The sequence below is a fragment of the Tympanuchus pallidicinctus genome, unplaced genomic scaffold, assembly GCF_026119805.1.
Source record: "Tympanuchus pallidicinctus isolate F22 unplaced genomic scaffold, pur_lepc_1.0 scaffold22, whole genome shotgun sequence".
Taxonomy (NCBI): domain Eukaryota; kingdom Metazoa; phylum Chordata; class Aves; order Galliformes; family Phasianidae; genus Tympanuchus; species Tympanuchus pallidicinctus.
The window spans coordinates 40,225,307-40,242,737 of record NW_026294739.1 but is presented as its reverse complement, the minus strand read 5'-3'; the positions used below and the strand labels follow the sequence as shown (position 1 = coordinate 40,242,737).

General features: G+C 48.7%; 1 protein-coding gene across 2 annotated transcripts; it reads left to right on the top strand.

The window, feature by feature from the left end:
• The first annotated feature begins 255 nt into the window (after positions 1–255).
• Positions 256–17,400, top strand: KATNB1 (katanin regulatory subunit B1). Of its 2 annotated transcripts, none has more exons than XM_052685864.1 (19): positions 256–523; positions 2,171–2,301; positions 3,858–3,975; positions 6,784–6,884; positions 7,454–7,495; positions 9,070–9,153; positions 9,558–9,673; positions 10,158–10,229; positions 10,455–10,605; positions 11,005–11,192; positions 11,321–11,451; positions 12,247–12,297; positions 12,472–12,548; positions 13,173–13,292; positions 13,874–14,023; positions 14,328–14,404; positions 14,813–14,887; positions 15,615–15,731; positions 16,324–17,400. In XM_052685864.1, the coding sequence occupies exons 1-19, from the start codon at positions 484–486 to the stop codon at positions 16,454–16,456; spliced, it is 1,974 nt and encodes a 657-aa protein (XP_052541824.1). In that variant the 5' UTR covers positions 256–483; the 3' UTR covers positions 16,457–17,400. The 2 variants fall into 2 exon arrangements, with proteins under 2 accessions (XP_052541824.1, XP_052541823.1); XM_052685863.1 differs by having other exon boundaries at positions 259–523; positions 11,318–11,451.
• The last annotated feature ends 31 nt before the right edge of the window (positions 17,401–17,431 follow it).

The following is a 17,431-nucleotide window of genomic DNA, read 5'->3' as shown; positions in this document are numbered from 1 at the left end:
CTCCAAGAAGCCGCGCTGCGAATGGTCAGCCGCTCTGTGGTTCCCATGGCAACCTGCCATCCCTCGTCTCCCATTGGTCGAGCGCCTGACAGAACCCCGGCAACCGCACGGCGCGGCTGTTCCGCGGGACAGAGCGGCACCGCGGATTGGCTCGGACGCCGGAAAGCAAGGGCGGCTCTGATTGGTGGAAGCCGGGCGGTGGCGGGGCGTGCCCGAGGTTGGCGGTGGGGGGCCGGTTGCCAGGGCCCGGTTGCCAGGCGCCGGGCAAGAAGGGGCAAAGGGGGGCGGGTCGGGGCATCCGAGCCTTGCGAGCGGACGGGTGCGGGTCCGTCGGCCTCCACGGGCCGCCCCGCGGGGATCGGCGGCCAGGAGAAGCTCGAAGAGAGGCGGCGGAGCTGCGGATGGTGGCGGGGGAGCGGCCGTGCTAGGACGCGGCGGGGGTCGAGCCCCGAGCCGGGCGCGGAGCCTGGCGGCCGGCGGGAGATGGCAGCGGCCGTCGTCACCAAGACGGCCTGGAAGCTGCGTGAGTGGTGGGGGGACGCGGGGGGGAACCGGCTGTTGGGAGCGGGCCTGGGCCGGGAGGTGGCACTGCACCGAGGTGAGCCGCCCGCGCCCTGTGTGAGGGGCGGAAAAGCGGATTTCTGTGCCGTCCTGCTGAAATTGCAGCTGCGGGAACCTCCGGCAGCAGATCGACACGTCGCGGTGCTGGGCTCTGCCCTCCCTCGGCGTCCTCTTCAGAGTGCTGTTGGGGGGCTCGGTGGCGTTGTGGACCCCGAGAAAAGGCCCTGGGGCTGAGGGGAGGGCCCACGTGTGGGCTGGGGTTGGGGCTTCAGCCGTGACACTGAAACATCCGCTCTACTGTGAAGAATGAAACCAGGAAGAGGAAAAGCACGGGGTGCTGATGCATTCCTATTGGTAGCAACAGCGCTCAGCATCTGTACTTAACTTTTTTACAAGTGAGTTGGTCTCTCAGTACTAATTGTACTGCTTGTTGCCTTTGATTCTTTGCACACGTACCTCCTTCAGCGTCGTCCTGAGGAAGATTGGTCTTTCATCACAGAGCACACGTACTTTCAGCTTGGCTCATCTCGTTTAAGTCCATTTACCTGTGTAATTTGAAAGGTGTTCCTCCAGCTGAAGTGAAAGTTGCGCAGTTTTGCTTTCAGAAAAACACTCAGAGCCTGAGATCAAAGCAGATGTAATTATTGCTGCAGCTGTCTGATGGCCCTTTGGATTAGTGATGTGCTTTGCACGGTCACATCGCCCTTCCCACCAGAGCAACCCCAAGCAGAGCTGAATTGATTACTGCCTGCCCCTTTTATGACAAATTTCATATCTATTAGGCCAGCAAATGCAGTAAACTCTCAAAGAAGAGAGGAGCCAGGGGAAGAAATTGGTAAATTCATCTGCCAAAAGCTCCTGCCAAAAATTTGGGTGGGTTTTAAAATCCATTATAAAAATTGATGTCTGTGCAAAAGCGCTCTTTTGGCTTATCTTTTGCCGCATGCTTGCAAGGCTTTCTTTCCTAGAACTCTAGCATTTCCATCAGCCCTCCAGTCTTTCCATATCAGTCACGTTTGCTTCTTGGTGCCCCTTCAGATAAACGCCCAACCTTCCTCTGTCTGTGGCATTGCTAAGTTTCACTTTGGCACAGGGAGGCAGCTCCACCTCTCCCTCTGCTGAGTCTGGCATTTTGCTCTGTCAGGTAACAAACTGTACGAGTCCCTCTGGGGTTGGATGCAGCTCTCCAGGTTAGAGTTCTTTTCTAGGAGTGTGTTTCTGCTGCTTATCATTGCAGCTTCTGAAGCAGCTCTGCTGACCCACCTCGGTGCGGAAGGAAAAGCAGCCTCAGTGAGCAGGTTGCTGCAGTCTTTAAAAGCTGCTGCATTGCTGCTGGGGAGAGAAGATGCTTTTAGGAAGCCATGTGAGCACTGGAGTCGTGAAGCTTGGCCAGCAAACATCTTAAGTGCAGCAGACAGAGCCCAGAAGGACTGTTTGAAGCCGGATAATAGTGTGACTTCTTATCTGACTTGCAAGCTGCTGCAGCTTGTCTGGTGGAAACTGGAAATGCTTTCTGGAGCAAGAAGATTTTTTTTTAACCTTTTTAGAAGGGATGGGGTGGAAAATCTGTAACGTGGACCATCCTAACTGCTTGCTTCATCTTGTGCAGAAGAGATCGTGGCTCACAGCAGCAACGTGTCCTCATTAGTCCTGGGGAAGAAATCGGGCCGGCTGCTGGCGACCGGAGGAGATGACTGTCGGGTCAACGTGTGGTCAGTTAACAAGTCCAACTGTGTCATGGTGAGAGTGGGCCTGCTTCAGCTTCCTGGGGAGGGGAGCATTAATTCTGAGATAGGAAAGGTGGGGAACGAGGAAAGAGAGGGGTGTAGGCTGTGGGACTTGTGAATAGAATTTATCAATGCAAAGCCAGTTGGCCAGATGCTAGCAAAAGTTTGGGACAGAATTTGATTATCAGTGAGGCTGCTGTTCCAAGGATGATCAGGGATGGCTCTGTGCTCCAGCAGAACTTGTGTTCTCTCAGATAATAAATACTGAGTCTTCTGTTACTGTGCTGCAGGTAATTACAGTTTTGCATGAGGACAGCTCATCTGGTAGTATGAGCTACAAGGGCCAAATTTGCATCTGGGAGTTTGCCCTCCTAGCAGGAAGCATTTCCACCTGTCCCACAGTCACTTATTGTCAGCACAAAGTTAGAATACTGACTTGACCATAGGCTGGGAAAGCATAATCCTGGGCACAGCATGTTAGGAAGAGTAGGGTTACCACTACAGCACATTTAACAGCTGTCTGTGCTGTATCACTTTTCCTTCAAGTGGGTGTTGTGGAAAAGTATCTAGAGCAAGTGTCCCTCATCACTTGTTTAATTAACAACATAATGTTGCATTATGGAAGGATTTCTCTAGGCAAAGTGAGATAGCGTTGGGATTCAGGGTTGGGATTCACTTTGAGGAGAAGAGAAAGAAGTTTAGCAAGTAGCACTGCAGGCTTGATTCCTGTTTGTCCCTTCCTGCACAGTGACAGTTGTAGCCCTGGAGTGCTGCAGATCTGCTTGAAATCCAGAGAAATCCCCATTAAAACAGGTGGCTTTCTGCTGCCATCCCCAACTTCTGTACCTGAGTGGAGGCACAGAGCTGGCTTAACTGTTTCAAAAGACCTGTGTGAGGGTGAGGTAAAGCAGGGGATAATCATATTGCTTAATTGATGAGCAAAAGGCCTATAATAATAGTGTGTACACTGATATTAAATACTAGCCTTTTCAAAATTCTTAGATAATTGGTGAGCTTTCAGATGCTCAAGGATGAAAGAAAATGCATACATATGAATTATAAGCTCCTGCTTCCAATTAATATTTCAATGATAGCACCATGTTATCATTGTGACATCCAGTGCTGGCAGCAACATGTGGCTCCTTGCTTTTGGGAAGGTTTTGAATGGCCCTGCTTTTGTGCTTGCTTTGATTTTGTAACCTGTTTGTGAGACCTGTATGACCCACTTAGAATAAGCACAGTGCCATTGTGCTTGCCTAGCATAATTCCTTTAATATAAGCATGTGTCAGCCTCATCTGGGCATCTGCACTTAATGTTCAGCTGCACATGTTTCTGTTGATGCAGCCTTGAAAAAAAAATCAGTGTTCCAGCAAGTGGGATAACATGGAAGATGGGTGCACAGTGCTAGCTGCAGGGATGGTCTTTGGGATGCTCTACCAGCTGCTGAGGAAAAAGGAGCAGCGGCACAACCAGCTGCTCCCAGCTAAATAGCTTCCAGTCCAGCGTGAGCTGTGCCACTGGGGACTTAAACAGTGCCCACTGCTTGTCTCCTGTGGTTTTTATTGCAGAGCTTGTCAGGCCACACAACACCCATTGAGAGCCTACAGATCAGTGCCAAGGAGGAACTTCTTGTTGCAGGGTCCCAGTCAGGGTCCATTCGAGTCTGGGACCTGGAAGCTGCCAAAAGTATGTTGCCATGAGTTTTCTCTTCTATTTATACATACATTTCTGCCATATCTTTATGCTCAGTGTTTATGCCAACTCACAACGTTCCTAATGTAAGAAGAAATGCCCAGCCTTGCTTTTGTTTTCAGTACTGTTAGAGGGCATTTGTGGAATTCCTGCTTGAAACAGTAGAGGTCTGTGTACATACCAAAGGAGAAATCTGTGCATTTATTGTGGAGATGGAGCTGAGGAAGTAGCTTCCAGGATTTTGACCTCATCTGAGATTGAAATCTGTGTTCCAGATAAGTTTTTCTACACATCAGGAATAACAGGGCATATATAAATGGTACTCGTAGCTTCAGCCTTAATGGAAGGATATACTTAACACTAAAATCAGAATGAAAATCTGTTAGGTTCTACACAAGTCCAGGCACCTCCTGCTTGCTGACTTCTTGCTCTCACTTTCAGGTGAGATCTTTCCTTTTTTCTTCAATGTATTTTTTGAGGAATTTTTTTCTTCAGTTTTTCTCCCTTTCTGCTCTTGCACAGCACAGAAGGAGACAAAGACCTAACTTTCATTAAACTGTAAAAGCTGTGAACTCATCAGGCTCTGATCCTTTGGAGGACAGCTGCAACAAATTTGCTGAAGTGCTGTGAATCCCTTGAGTGGAGTCCAGCAGAAATGCTGCATGGAATCACTCAGATTGGAAAAGACCTTAAAGATCATCAAGTCTAACTGCAACCTGACCATGCTACCCTAACTCTGACAACCCTCTGCTAAGTCACATCCCTGAGCACCACCTCCAGACAGTTTTTAAGCACACCCAGGGATGGTGACTCAACCACCTCCCTGTGGAGCCCATTCCAGTGCTTAACAACTCTTTCTGTAGAGAAGCTTTTCCTGATATCCAACCTAAACTTACCCTGGTGCAACTTGGAGCCATTTCCCCTCTTCCTGTCACCAGTGAGAAGAGATCAGCCCCTCTTTGCTGTAAGCACCTTTCAGGTATTGGAAGAGAACAATAAGGTCTCCTCCCAGCCTCTTTTCCCCCAGACCAAACAGCCCCAGCTCCTTCAGCCTCTCCTCACAGGCCACATTCTCCAAGCCCTTCACCAGCCTTGTTGCCCTTCTTTGCACCTGCTCCAGCACCTCCGTGCCCTTTCTGTACTGAGGTGCCCAAAACTGAACGCAGAACTCAAAGTGAGGCCTCACCAATGCCGAGTACAGGGGCAGGATGACTTCCCTCATCCTTCTCACCACAGCATTCCTGATACAAGCCAGGATGCCTTTGTCTTCTTGGCCACCTGGGCACACTGCTGGCTCATATTCAACATCCATCACTACCCCAAGGTCCCTTTCTGTCAGGCAGCTTTCCAGTCACTGCTCCTGAAGCCTGTAGGGTTGCCTGGGGTTGCTGTGACCAAAATGCAGGACCCGGCACTTGGCCCTATTGAAACTCATACAGTTAACCTTGGCCCATCAGTCCATTCTATCCAGATCCCCCCACAGTGCCTTTCTCCCCTCAAGCAGATTAATACTCCCTCCCAACTTGGTGTCATCTGCAAACTTTCTGAAGGTGCACTCAATCCCCTCATCAAGATTATTCATAAGGATGTTAAATAGAAGCAACCCCAGTACCAGGCCCTGGAAGACACCGCTCATGACTGGCTGCCAATTGGATTTAACTCTATTGACAGCAAATCTTTGGGCCCAGCCATCAGCCAGTGTTTCACCCAGCTCATCCAAACCATGGGCAGCCAGTTTTACCATGAGGATGTTGTAGTTTGATTCTTACTCATCATGAGTTGAAGAAACGAGGCAAACAGCTGTGTCACAGAAAACAAAGAGCACTTTTATCATTCAGTTAGAATCAGTTCAGTTATAACTGAGTTTGACTCTACCAGTGCAGAGTAACTGATCTAGCTGGAGTTAGTAGTAGGCCTATGGACCAGCATCTGTGCTAATGAGCATTTCAAATCTGGCTCAAGCTAATTGGTACCAGGGGAACCGTGATGTTATCCCAGATGACTGGTGGTAGAGAGAGATTGTCCCTGTCATTATATGAGCAATTTTTGCTTCTCAACATTGACTTCTGCTCTCAGAGATAGATGTACCTGTTCAGCGGGTCCCTTCTGGTTTCCAGAATTACAAGAGCATTACTTTGTTGATGGCTTGCTCAAATAGTGGGTCATTTTCTTCACCTCCTGCTTTCTGAGTGCCCATTCCCACTCTGTAAGCAGGAAGGAGCAGTTGAAGGAGCCTGATGCAAATACTGCAACATAAGAGGTGGAAGTCAGGCTTGTGCAGAGCACTCAAAAAGGGCCCATCTGATATCCACAGGGTGAATGGTGTCCCTTCCACTTCCTGGCTGGAACTACCCCACCTACTGTTTTGCTCTTTACAATGAGTGGAAAGATAACACTGTCAGACAGCTGCCTCTAAGCACACCTTTTTAGTTTTATTTTCAGATTGGTCACAGCTGAATTCTGTTCATGGTTTCCATACCTGAGGACAGGGATTTCATTAGGAGTGTTGAACATTCCCTGTTCATTGCACAGGAGTTGAATTAAATGACCTTTAAAGATCCCCTGAAACTCAGCTGGTTTTAAGACTGTATGAACATGGGCCCCTATTGCTGTTTCTGTGCATTGTGAGGGTAGAGTTGGAGGCATTTTGGTAGAATAATACATAGAGGTGAATAAACCATATGTAGCATTTGTTTAGCAGCGAGGACAGTCTTACTAAACTCCTGCATGTTGTTGAGGTGAGATGAGGTACTAAATACTTGCTCCTAATTCTTTCTCCCTGCTTTGCTTCTCCTTTCCCAGTTCTTCGTACACTACTTGGTCATAAAGCAAACATCTGCAGCCTTGACTTCCATCCTTATGGCAGTTTCGTGGCATCTGGCTCTCTGGATACAGACATTAAGGTAAAGCTTGCCTTCCTCTGGAGATTACTCTCTTTACTTGCAGCCCTTTTGTTATGAAGAGAACCAGAGCATGTCTTGTGCTGAGCTGCTGGTAGATGCTGTACATCTTCATTAGTGTTTGTGTGGGGGCAGGGCATTTGTGAGTGCTTGTGAAATTCATGCATGTGCCTTCACAGTGGTAACTCATGAGGGTGACTCCTCAGCTGTGGAATGTGGCTTGTTCCACAGGGCTCAGGGTAGGTGCCTGCTGTGAGCTGGAGTCAGCAAGCACAGAACAGATGTACTCATCACTGTGGAGTGCACCTGCTTAAGCAGGCTGGTATTTGTCTGCAGCAGCAGAGCTTCTGTAGTAGGAAATACCTTGCAGAAGTGATTCTCACTTGGGAAACTAGGCTAGGAAGTGTAGCTGGAGTGAGCAGGGCTTTAGCAGCCCCTCCAGCAATTTCTATCTATTCTATTATCAGCTGTCTGCTATCAATAGTAGATTGATAGTATGTTTTGGCAGGGCTCTTGCACCCCCAGCCATGTACCTTTCTAAGCATATTTTGTTTGCTTTTTCCCCCCTGTAGCTGTGGGACGTACGAAGAAAAGGCTGCATCTTCAAGTATAAGGTAAAACATCATCAGGAGAAAGATTTCTTCCTCCTCTAGGGCTTGTGGGCAAACCTTGGAGGGATGATGTGCAATTAACTTTCTAGTTTCCTGATATAAAAACAAGGTCTGCATGTGAAGTGGTCTAATGAAGCTCTGTAGACCTTTGAACTGTATGGGAACACAAAATGGGTATCATAGGAGTTAATGTACTTCAGTCTGGCTGGCTTCCATGAGTAAGAGTTTCTTCATGCTCTGACTGCTATCACCATGAAGTCCCCACTGCACTGATGTAACAGGGTTATAATGCAGAGTGGCAAAGTCTTTGGCTTCAGCAAATAAGAACAAGCCCAAAATGCAACAGATACAGAAATGAAGGAAAAGAGCTTCTTACCTTTAGAAGGCTTCAAGTATGCAGGGGCCTCCAACAAGAGATGCCCTCACCTCCACTGCCAACCCTTAAATGAGGTCTGGGAAGGGATGGATGCTGGTTCCACCCCTTCCAGTCACTCAGGTACATTGCTTGCACCTGAGCTCCCCTGAGTTGGCCCTGCCTTCCCACCAGGTGCTCAATCACTGTTTCAGGGTTTGACTTGACATTTCCCCTACAGCTGACATGATTCTGTTCATGGAGCTTTCTTCTACCCAAAGAATGATATGTTAATTATATATTATTATATATACATCCCATCTAGAAGCCAGTGTATTAACATCTCATGTGTCTTAACAAAGAAATCTGTTTAGCTTCAATTTGATTCTCATCGGCCACAACAGCCCCATGCAGCACTGTGGGCTTGGGGCTGAGTGGCTGGATGACTGTGAAGAGGAAAGGGACCTGGGGGTGTTGGTTGATGCTCGGCTGAACATGAGCCCACAGTGTGCCCAGGTGCACACAACAGCATCCTGGCCTGCATTAGAAGTAGTGTGGCCAGCAGGAGCAGGGAGCTCATCGCCCTGTACTCAGCACTGGTGAGGCCGAACCTCGAGTACTGTGTTCAGTTTTAGGCTCTTCACTACAAGAAAGACATTGAGGCCCTGAAATGTGTCCACAGAAGGGCAACAAAACTGGTGAGGAGTCTGGAGCAAAAGTCTGATGAGGAACGGCTGAGGGAGCTGGGATTGTTTAGCCTGGAGAAGAGGAGGCTCAAGGAGACCTCATCGTGCACTGCAGCTTCCTGAAGGGAGGCTGTGATGAGGAGGGGTTCGACCTCTTCTCCCAGAGACAACAAACAGGAGCCAAGGAAATGGCCACAAGTTGCACCAGAGAAAATTTAGATTATGTATAAGGAAAAACTTTTTCTCTCAGAGAGCAATCAGGTGCTGGAATGGTCGCCCAGGGAGGTGGTGGAGTCTCCATCCTGGCAGTGTTCAAGAGGCATCTGGATGAGGTGCTAAACTAAGCTATGGTTTAGTAGCTTAGTGGTAGTAATGTGAGAGAAGGACAACTGGATTACTATCTTGTAGGTCCTTTCTAACCTTGTGATTCTATGATTCTGTATCAAAAGACAAAAGCCAGAATTCCCTCCAAAGGAAGGAAAAAGAAAAAGAAAAAAAAAAAAACCACAGGAAAATTGTTTTTGTTTTTCTGGTGGCAGAGTCACACACAAGCAGTGAGATGCCTCCGATTTAGTCCTGATGGCAAGTGGTTAGCCTCTGCTGCTGATGATCACACTGTCAAGGTAATTCATTATGACATCTCCCTCACCTTATGTGAATACTGGACTTGCTGGTTGGTTGGCTGGCTGAGCAAGGCATTACCAACAGTCCCTCATAGGCCCCTTTTGTTCGTTAGGCAGCTGGCTGGGCTCTGTGACTTTGCCAGGACAAGTGTTTATTGGGGATCGTGTCCAGTGGCCCGCAGCATCCCCACATGAGTTACGTGTGATGAAGTGTCCTTGTCCAGCAGATATGTTGGCACTATGCTCATGAAAATTCAGGTTTTTATGATGGTAGAATTGTGATCCCTAAACGTGGCAAGAGTCATCTTAGTAAAAGTTGCTAAATAAATGTACTTCTTCATTAGTAATGTTGACTAAGTTGGATATACCATATCAATTTCTGGCCCTTCCTTACTTTCTTCCAGCTGTGGGATCTGACTGCTGGAAAGGTAATGTTCGAGTTCACAGGACATTCTGGCCCAGTCAATGTTGTTGAATTCCATCCCAGTGAATACCTTTTGGCTTCTGGCAGCTCTGACAGGTAAAGACAGAGGAAGGAGAAGAAAGGGAATTGTTGATAACACTTCCCTTTCCTGATGCCCTTCCTTTTAGGAACACGGCAAGCAGGAACGTCACACGACTCAAACCATTGCAAGAGCGTGTCACCTAGCCAACAGCATGACATATTGTGATGTACAGAATATAGAGCTCTTACCTTCTCATCCAAAACTGCTCATGCTCCCTGCCAAGCCAGAAAACAATGCAGTGGGCTCGAGTGGCTCACTAATCCTGTGTGTACAGCAGGCAGTCCTCTGCTTCTGCTCTAAAAACCTATACATTTCTAGAGCCTCTAAGCATCTTGGGCTGGACTTACAGATCTTAGCTACACTGGTCCTCTGTGCAAGTTCATCATGCATGCGCAACAGTGGAATTTGTTGTGGTTTTGGGTGGGTTACTTTAATACTTGATCCCAAGGCAGATTTCCAGACAGATGAGCAATGATTTTTATTCTGTCCTGTGCACAGGACCATTCGTTTCTGGGACTTGGAGAAGTTTCATGTTGTGAGCTGTATTGAAGAGGAGGCTACTCCTGTCAGGTATATTAAATTCCTACCACAGTAAAATTCCTACCAGGCAGAGACCAAAACTGGGGCTGGACTGGAGGTTTTATGAGAGGGAAAGCTGTGGAGAGAAATTTGAACCGGTTCACCAGATGCTTACTGAGAACAGTGCTGGAGGTGTTCAGAGAAGTCAGGATACAGCCCTGGGGAGTGCGTGGCGTTGGAAAGCTGTGTCTGATTTCTCCATCTGCCTTCTCCCAGGTGTGTTCTTTTCAACCCAGATGGCTGCTGTTTGTATGGTGGCTACCAGGATTCTCTGCGTGTATACGGCTGGGAGCCAGAGCGCTGCTTTGATGTGGTCTTAGTGAACTGGGGAAAAGTGGCTGACCTAGCTATCTGCAACAACCAGCTGGTAAGACACCGTTTGTGAGGAGCTGGGGAGGGGGGGGTTGCAAAACATGAGATAAATCCTCCTGCTTGCAGGCCTCCTGACCTGTAAGGCTGTGTCAGACTGCAAGCGGCCATGCAGTGTGTCCAGTGCTTAGACAAAGCTTCTGGGCTTGTTTTTTTTTCAGGAGCTTTGTGCTCCACTTCATCTTTGTTTTCTGGAGGAAAGAAAGGGGACTTAGCTTGACCACTACCAGATGAAACTGTATGTTTTGTCAGAGCGTTTTATGAAACACTGGCTGTTTGCAACTGAAGAAGCCAAAGTACTGACTTGGCACGTTCTCAAGCACTGTCACTCTGATCTCAGAAGGGCTGACGTGGTCCGTGCTGTTCAGTGAACTACCTTGATCTTTTGCCTCTGCAGATAGGAGTTTCCTGTGCACAGAGCACAGTCTCTTCCTTTGTTGTGGATCTCAGCAGAGTCACAAAATCAGGTTCGGTTCCTCATGGGCTGCTCAGGAACGACGAGCCTCTGGCTCAGCCCACCCCCACAGGGTCCTCCCTTCGTCGCAGCTATGACAGACCCTCAACTAGCTGCAGCAAGCCTCAGAGGTAAGGGAAATCTGCTTTGTTGTAGCTTCAACATTGTAAGGAAACGGAGAAGGAGCTCAGTGCTTCTGTTCTGTCTCACAGGGGCTGTGTGGGACGTGCACTAATAGCATCTCTTCCTTTCACAGCAGAGTGAAGCACAGTTCAGAGAGCGAGAGACGCAGTCCCAGCAGTGAAGAGGAGCGGGATGAGAAGGAATCCAAGGCTGAGATCCAGAACCCAGAGGATTACAAAGAGATCTTCCAGCCCAAGAATGCCATCTGTTAGTACTATGGCTTATTGTGCTTTTGAGTGATGTGGCTAGTTCAGAGCAGTAGGCACTAAACTGATTCAGCAGCAGTGAACTTTGGTGCACTGTAATAACAGCTGCATCTGTGACCTGAGGGAGTTTAGAAGGCTTCAGGGTTCTGTGCTTGGACTGTGAACCACAAAGCACGTTGGCAAACTTCTGAAAGGTTACCCCTTTACTAGCATGCAGTGATGTCTGATTGAAGTCTGGCCCAGAATGCAGAGCTCCATTGTAAGCACGGAGCCTTCCTGTCCTGGTTAGGTGGCATTGCTGTATTACAGGATCTTCTCTTTGCTTAGAATTCTGATTTGTGTAAAATCAGCAGCCCCTGTTAAAGAAGGAAAGGTGAAATGTTTTTTGAAAGCGATAAGTGTTGTTTAGGAGGCACAGAGCAATGCCTGTATCTCATTTTCTGTTAATGAAGAAAATGAGATACTCTTTATAAGGAAATCACTATTTCTATTTACTTTGGTAAGTGAGTTTATTTGGAGGTGAATGTATTTTCTGATGTGATTTGCTGTGACAGTGCCTTGTGCTTCATCATTCTACAGCAGTGAGCTACACGAGTCAGTTTTGTCCCATCCATGAAGGCTAAAAGCCTTTGGCTAAATTCAACAATAGCGTCAAGGTCTGCAGAAGATAACTGCTTGCTGTATCTCTGATTGCCCTAATCAGTGGAGCTGCTGGAGATCTCCCAGCTCCAAGGCTGACCTATTACTAATCTGTAGCCTTGGATGACTCTGTCATTTATTTTCTCTTTCTCCGTAGCTCGAACTCCTCCTCGAATGAACGAGCCCTTTCCAGCCCCCCCAGAGGATGGTGAGTTTGAAAATAACAGCTTGGTGGGGATGAGGTTAATGGTTCTTCAAACGGGGAGAGTTGCACGTCTGCAGTGATCACTAATTGTAGACTAGCTTTGCAATGCCTGCACTCTAAGCTTCTCTTGTGAGGAACAGTCAATTTCTCCTTTCCCTCTTCTTTCTGTCTTGATAGAGCCTGTTACTGCAAAGGAAGCAGCAAAGCCTGACCAACCTGTGGAAGTCCAGACCCCGTTGCCAAAGCAAGAGCTTGTACGTACAGCATAATCTGCTAATGGCTGTGCACATCCCTGCCGTGAGAGATTGGTGAATTCTAGAAGCTGTGCTAATTTCAATCAAGCTCATTCCTCTTTTTAAAAATAATAAAAGTGCAGCTTCATTCTTAGTCCATCCACGTGTCTCACCTGCGCAGCAGACTTGAAGGCTGGGCCTTCAGCAGATGATGGCTGTACTGCATTTGTTTCCTTCTCATATGATGATATTTCTTCCTTCAACTCAAGTAGGGGCACTCTGAAGTGAACTCAGGTGCTACATTTCTGCAGGCACTCAAACTGAAGCTGTGATAGCCAGAATCTCAAGCAGCTCCTGGGAGCCAGACAGGATGTTCTGGCTTCTTTAGAATTCTCTCTGCCTTCAGGCTGGCCGCGGCCCATTGCCCTCATTTTTTAGCCAGTAACAATGACAGCATTCAGCACTTCTGCTGGAGTGTCTGCCTGTTCTTTGCAAACCTCCATTGAAGCCTGATGTGTACCTGAGGGATATTTTATTGCCTTCTAACCCATACCAGCAAATGGGAAACTGTTTTGAGGGGAAAGAAGGCATGAGGCTACGGCCATGTTCCTGCTGCTAGAACTTCTGTCCCAATTTCTCCTGCAGCCTGAGCCAATTCAGAGGCCACCAATTGCTTCATCAACTCCTCTGCCCAGGGCAGAGCCATCAGTTATTCCTGCAGCCAGGAACGAGCCCATTGGCCTGAAAGCCTCTGACTTCCTACCAGTAAGTATCTTTGGTCAGACGTTTCTCTTGGTGTCGGTGGCATCAGAAAGTGGCTATTCTTGGAGGTGCAGAAGGGTTTTTAGTGCTTTCTGCAGCCTGAAGTCATTGGCACTGAACACGGCAGGCAAAGAACATGTCCCCTTCTGCTCTCCTCCTGCTCACATGGTGCTTCCCTTGCCAGCTTCTCTCCTGCCTCCCAGCTGCTTCAACTTGCAGTTCCTGTGGGGTTAGCACCTCAGGGCTGCTGGACCAGCCAGCCCCTTGTGTCAGTGATGGCAGGCTGATGCAAACACAGCAGTGTTGGTCCATGCTCCTGAGGAATGTGTTATTAAACCAGGGGACACGGGATGGGACAAAGACACCGAATGAGTCTGCATACTAGACAGTGATTCATGTAGAAAATTGTTGTGTGCCATTACACATACAGCATTATTTCACGACAGTCATTACCTCTTATATCTTGGAGGCCTCTTGGCCCTCTGTACACCAAAACCAACTCTCCTCGAGGACAGAGAAAGCTCTTTCCCTTTCTGTACCATCCTGTTCTGTTATTGCTCCTCTACTGGTGTCTGTATTTTCAGGCTCTGAAAAACCAAAGCCAGACTGAGCTCGTGGATGAAGAAATCATGTCCCAGATCAGGAAAGGCCACAAGACTGTGTGCATGGTGCTCACCAGCCGTCACAAGAATCTGGACACTGTGCGGGCTGTATGGAGCACCAGTGACTTCAAGGCAAGGAGTGCAGAAGCCTGAGGTTCATGAGGGGAGCAGCTGAGCAGCTCCATGGGCTGCTGTGGGACTGCCCCATAGAAAAGATGGGCTCTTACAGTGTCTGTGCCCAGGGGTGTGTTGCAAAGTGCTGCCATGGCCCAGCTGGGCTTGAAAGGTCACAATGAAACACGGAGAGAGTTATCCTCTCTTACCTAGAGTCTCTTCATTTCTTCTGCTGTGCTTTTTGAAACGTGGCATGTGGTATTTATTACACCATTCTAGCCAATTCAGACTTTGCAATAGTTTTCTTCTCCTTCTCTCTCAGAGCTCTGTGGACTCTGCTGTAGCAACCAACGACCTGTCTGTTGTTGTGGACCTCTTGAACATTGTCAACCAGACAGCGTGAGTGCTGGATTGCCGGGATACCAAAGAGCTTTCTGGCTGTGTCAGGAGTGCTGTGCTGCACCTGCCTCGTGTCCAGCTGGCCATGGCAGCATGAAATGTGTGTGCTCGTGGTCTCATCTCCAGCTCTGCAGTGCCACTGACTGCTGGAGTTGTGCAGAGCCTTTTCTGTTGGTAAATGATGTCTTGTATGGAAAATCAAAGTCTTACGGCTTCATGAAGTGATTCTGCAGGGAGAAAATTAAATGTCAGAACCTGCTGCTTTCTGTCACAAGGGGGAGTTAGTGAACTTGCTCAGTAAACTTGGGCTCAGCTACCTGGACATTTCTGCCAGAAAACTTCTTTTGTGTCAGCTCAACTTTGGAAAGCCTCACGCTCCGACCTTGCAACACATGCTTTTCTTTTCAGGTCTCTCTGGAAGTTGGATTTATGCACTGTCGTTCTGCCTCAGATAGAAAAACTTCTCCAAAGTAAATACGAAAGGTGAGGCCATGAGAACATGCCGTGTTCAGTGGGAGAAGTGTGGGTGCTGATAGGAGGGCTCCTCGGGGCTTTTTGTGGCTGAAAGAAAACTGGAAATTCAGAGCAGGTACACCATGGTGCTGGTACAACACCTGGAAGATAACAGTGGAGTGGCCAAGTGAGTGTTAGGAAATGATATGGGAAGAATGTGTGGGCAGGAAGTCCTCATTAGGGGCAGGATGTTTAGGTTTGGTGTGTGTTGGTGTAGGTGAAGGTAGCTGTGAGCCAGGAAGGGTCTGATAGATACAGACCCAGTGGGCTCTGTGCACTGATGAGAATGAAACTGTCAGCCTGGGACAAGGGAAATGAAATCCCACGGCAGTCTTTGTTGCACTTAGAACACTGCTTTGAATTTCATCTTTAGGTGGGAAGGCAGAATGTTGCTTAAGACGGGGTTTTCTATCCTTTCCTGCTAGGAGAGAGGATCCTGCCAGGTACCCTCAGCAGGACATGTCTACTCTTGAGCAGGAAAGTCCCACTTAGCAGGATGTATGCCTTGGGAAAAGGCTCACTTCTCAGTCTCAGCTCCAACTAAGACTGTATTGGCACTTGCTGTTCTCCTTATCTGATTGCAAGTGCTGGAGGGAAGGGGTTGAATATGTTGTGTCCCCGTTCCCCCCCCCCAACTGGATGTGTGTGGGAAAGGAATGAAGTTCAGGTGGGGTCTGATTCTCTGTTTGCTTTTCAGTTATGTGCAAACGGGCTGCACCTCCTTGAAACTCATTCTGCAGAGATTCCTGCCGCTGATCACCGACATACTTGCTGCACCACCTTCTGTAGGAGTGGACATCACCAGAGAGGAGAGGTAAGCTCTTACTGCCTCCACTTGCTCCCTTTTAAACCAGCCTCTCTCTGGTTGAGCTTTGCTCCTTTTCCTCGAGGTTTTGATGCTAGACCAGGCATGCCTTTCCCTTTGTCTGCAAATACCAACCTCTCCTGCTCAGAGGAAAAGGCCAAAGACTGCTTTTCTCTCTTTCTCTGTAATGAGTCATACCTAAACAAAGCTCAGGTATGTCAGAAGTAAAACCAGCCAGTGGCTGCACCCTTCACCTCACAAAGCGCAGGAGTTGTCAGCTAGGCCTTGGGCTTCCAGTTCATTCACAGGGTAACCCTGCTCTGAGAACCAGCTCTCCGGAAACAGCACCTCTTTCTTCCTCAGACTTCACTGCCAAAGGGCAAAATAGGCGTGAAAGAGCCCTTGTGAGGATGCCATTCTCCTGCTTCATCAGGATGCGGGCTGGAGACCTGCTGTTCCTGCAGAGTCATGCTCTCATTCCAGTCAGGCCATTTGCAGGGCTTGCATTTTCTCTCCTGCTTGAGATGAATCTCGAGCACTTAGGGAACAGGCACATCTCCCATGCAGCTAAGCATTCATGCTGTGTCTGCTGTTTTCACAGGCTCCATAAATGCAGGCTGTGCTATAAGCAGCTGAAGAACATCAGCAACATTGTAAAGAACAAGTCCGGGCTCAGCGGCCGCCATGGCAGCGCCTTCAGAGAACTGCATCTCCTCATGGCTGCGCTGGAGTGACTGCTGCCACCTCCGCAAGGGCAAACACAGGTGGCCAGGCTCCCCTCTGTGCTCAGGCTGGCTGGGTTGCACCTCTCTGCGTGTTCATCCTTCCCCACGGCACAGCAGGGAACACAGCTCTGCCTGGCCGGCCGCCTGTCCAGAAGCAGTGCCTGGAGGGGCAGGTGGAAGACTGGAGCGGGGCGATGCGAGGGGACTTGGCTGCACAAAGTCCCTGTTGTGGAGCAGCTTCATTTCAGCTCTTCACCTCACCATCAAGCGCTGCGTCTGTGTGCTGACCTTGCCCTGAGTGGAGGGCTCCATGCCTGCTGCCACTTCTCCTTCACCCACGCGTGCTGTTGGTTTTTTGCCACTTGGCTCTGGTGGCCAGAGCTGCTCCCTGTGCAGCACACACTGAGGACTGCAGCTCCTTCCCCACTGAAGCCTGCTGTGGGGAGAAGGGCTCTGTCCCTGCAGAAAGGGAAATCCTTTCTGCAGGCAGGTGGGACCAGCCGCTTTAGCTTGCTGCAAAAAACATCAGCCAGGACGCCGTGCCGCTGCATGTGGTGTGGTTACAAGGGCCAATAATACTGAGGACAAGTTGTCCTCCGGCTTCTCTGCATCCCTGCAAGTAACCCTGCGCCCCAGAAGGTGGATTTGTGGTCCGCCTGGATCTGTTAACATACATGACTTCTTTAGGACTTGTCATATGCATTTGCCTTTTGGGGGTGGAGGAATGGAGGGACATGGACTGATGTCTTTCTGCATCCACTGGTAGGGACATTTTTTCCCCAATAAATGTCTGTCAGAACTTTCTGCCCCTCTTTCTTCTTTCCCGTGGGCAGAGAGGCTCCTGCTGGTGCTTCCCCTGCTCCTCCAGCTCTGTCTCCTCATTTTGTACACTGGAGCCTGTTCTCTAGGAAACTGTAACTTATAACGAATTTTATTAAAGCATTTGTAACATTTTTTTCTAAAGTGGTGTTATATGCCTCAATC

Coding starts and splice junctions, on each gene's coding strand:
- KATNB1 (XM_052685863.1), top strand. CDS start 484: ATGGCAGCGGCCGTCGTCACCAAGACGGCCTGGAAGCTGC. Junction 9,154..9,557: donor CTGATGATCACACTGTCAAG/GTAATTCATTAT, acceptor ACTTTCTTCCAG/CTGTGGGATCTGACTGCTGG. Junction 11,193..11,317: donor AGCTGCAGCAAGCCTCAGAG/GTAAGGGAAATC, acceptor TTCCTTTCACAG/CAGAGTGAAGCACAGTTCAG.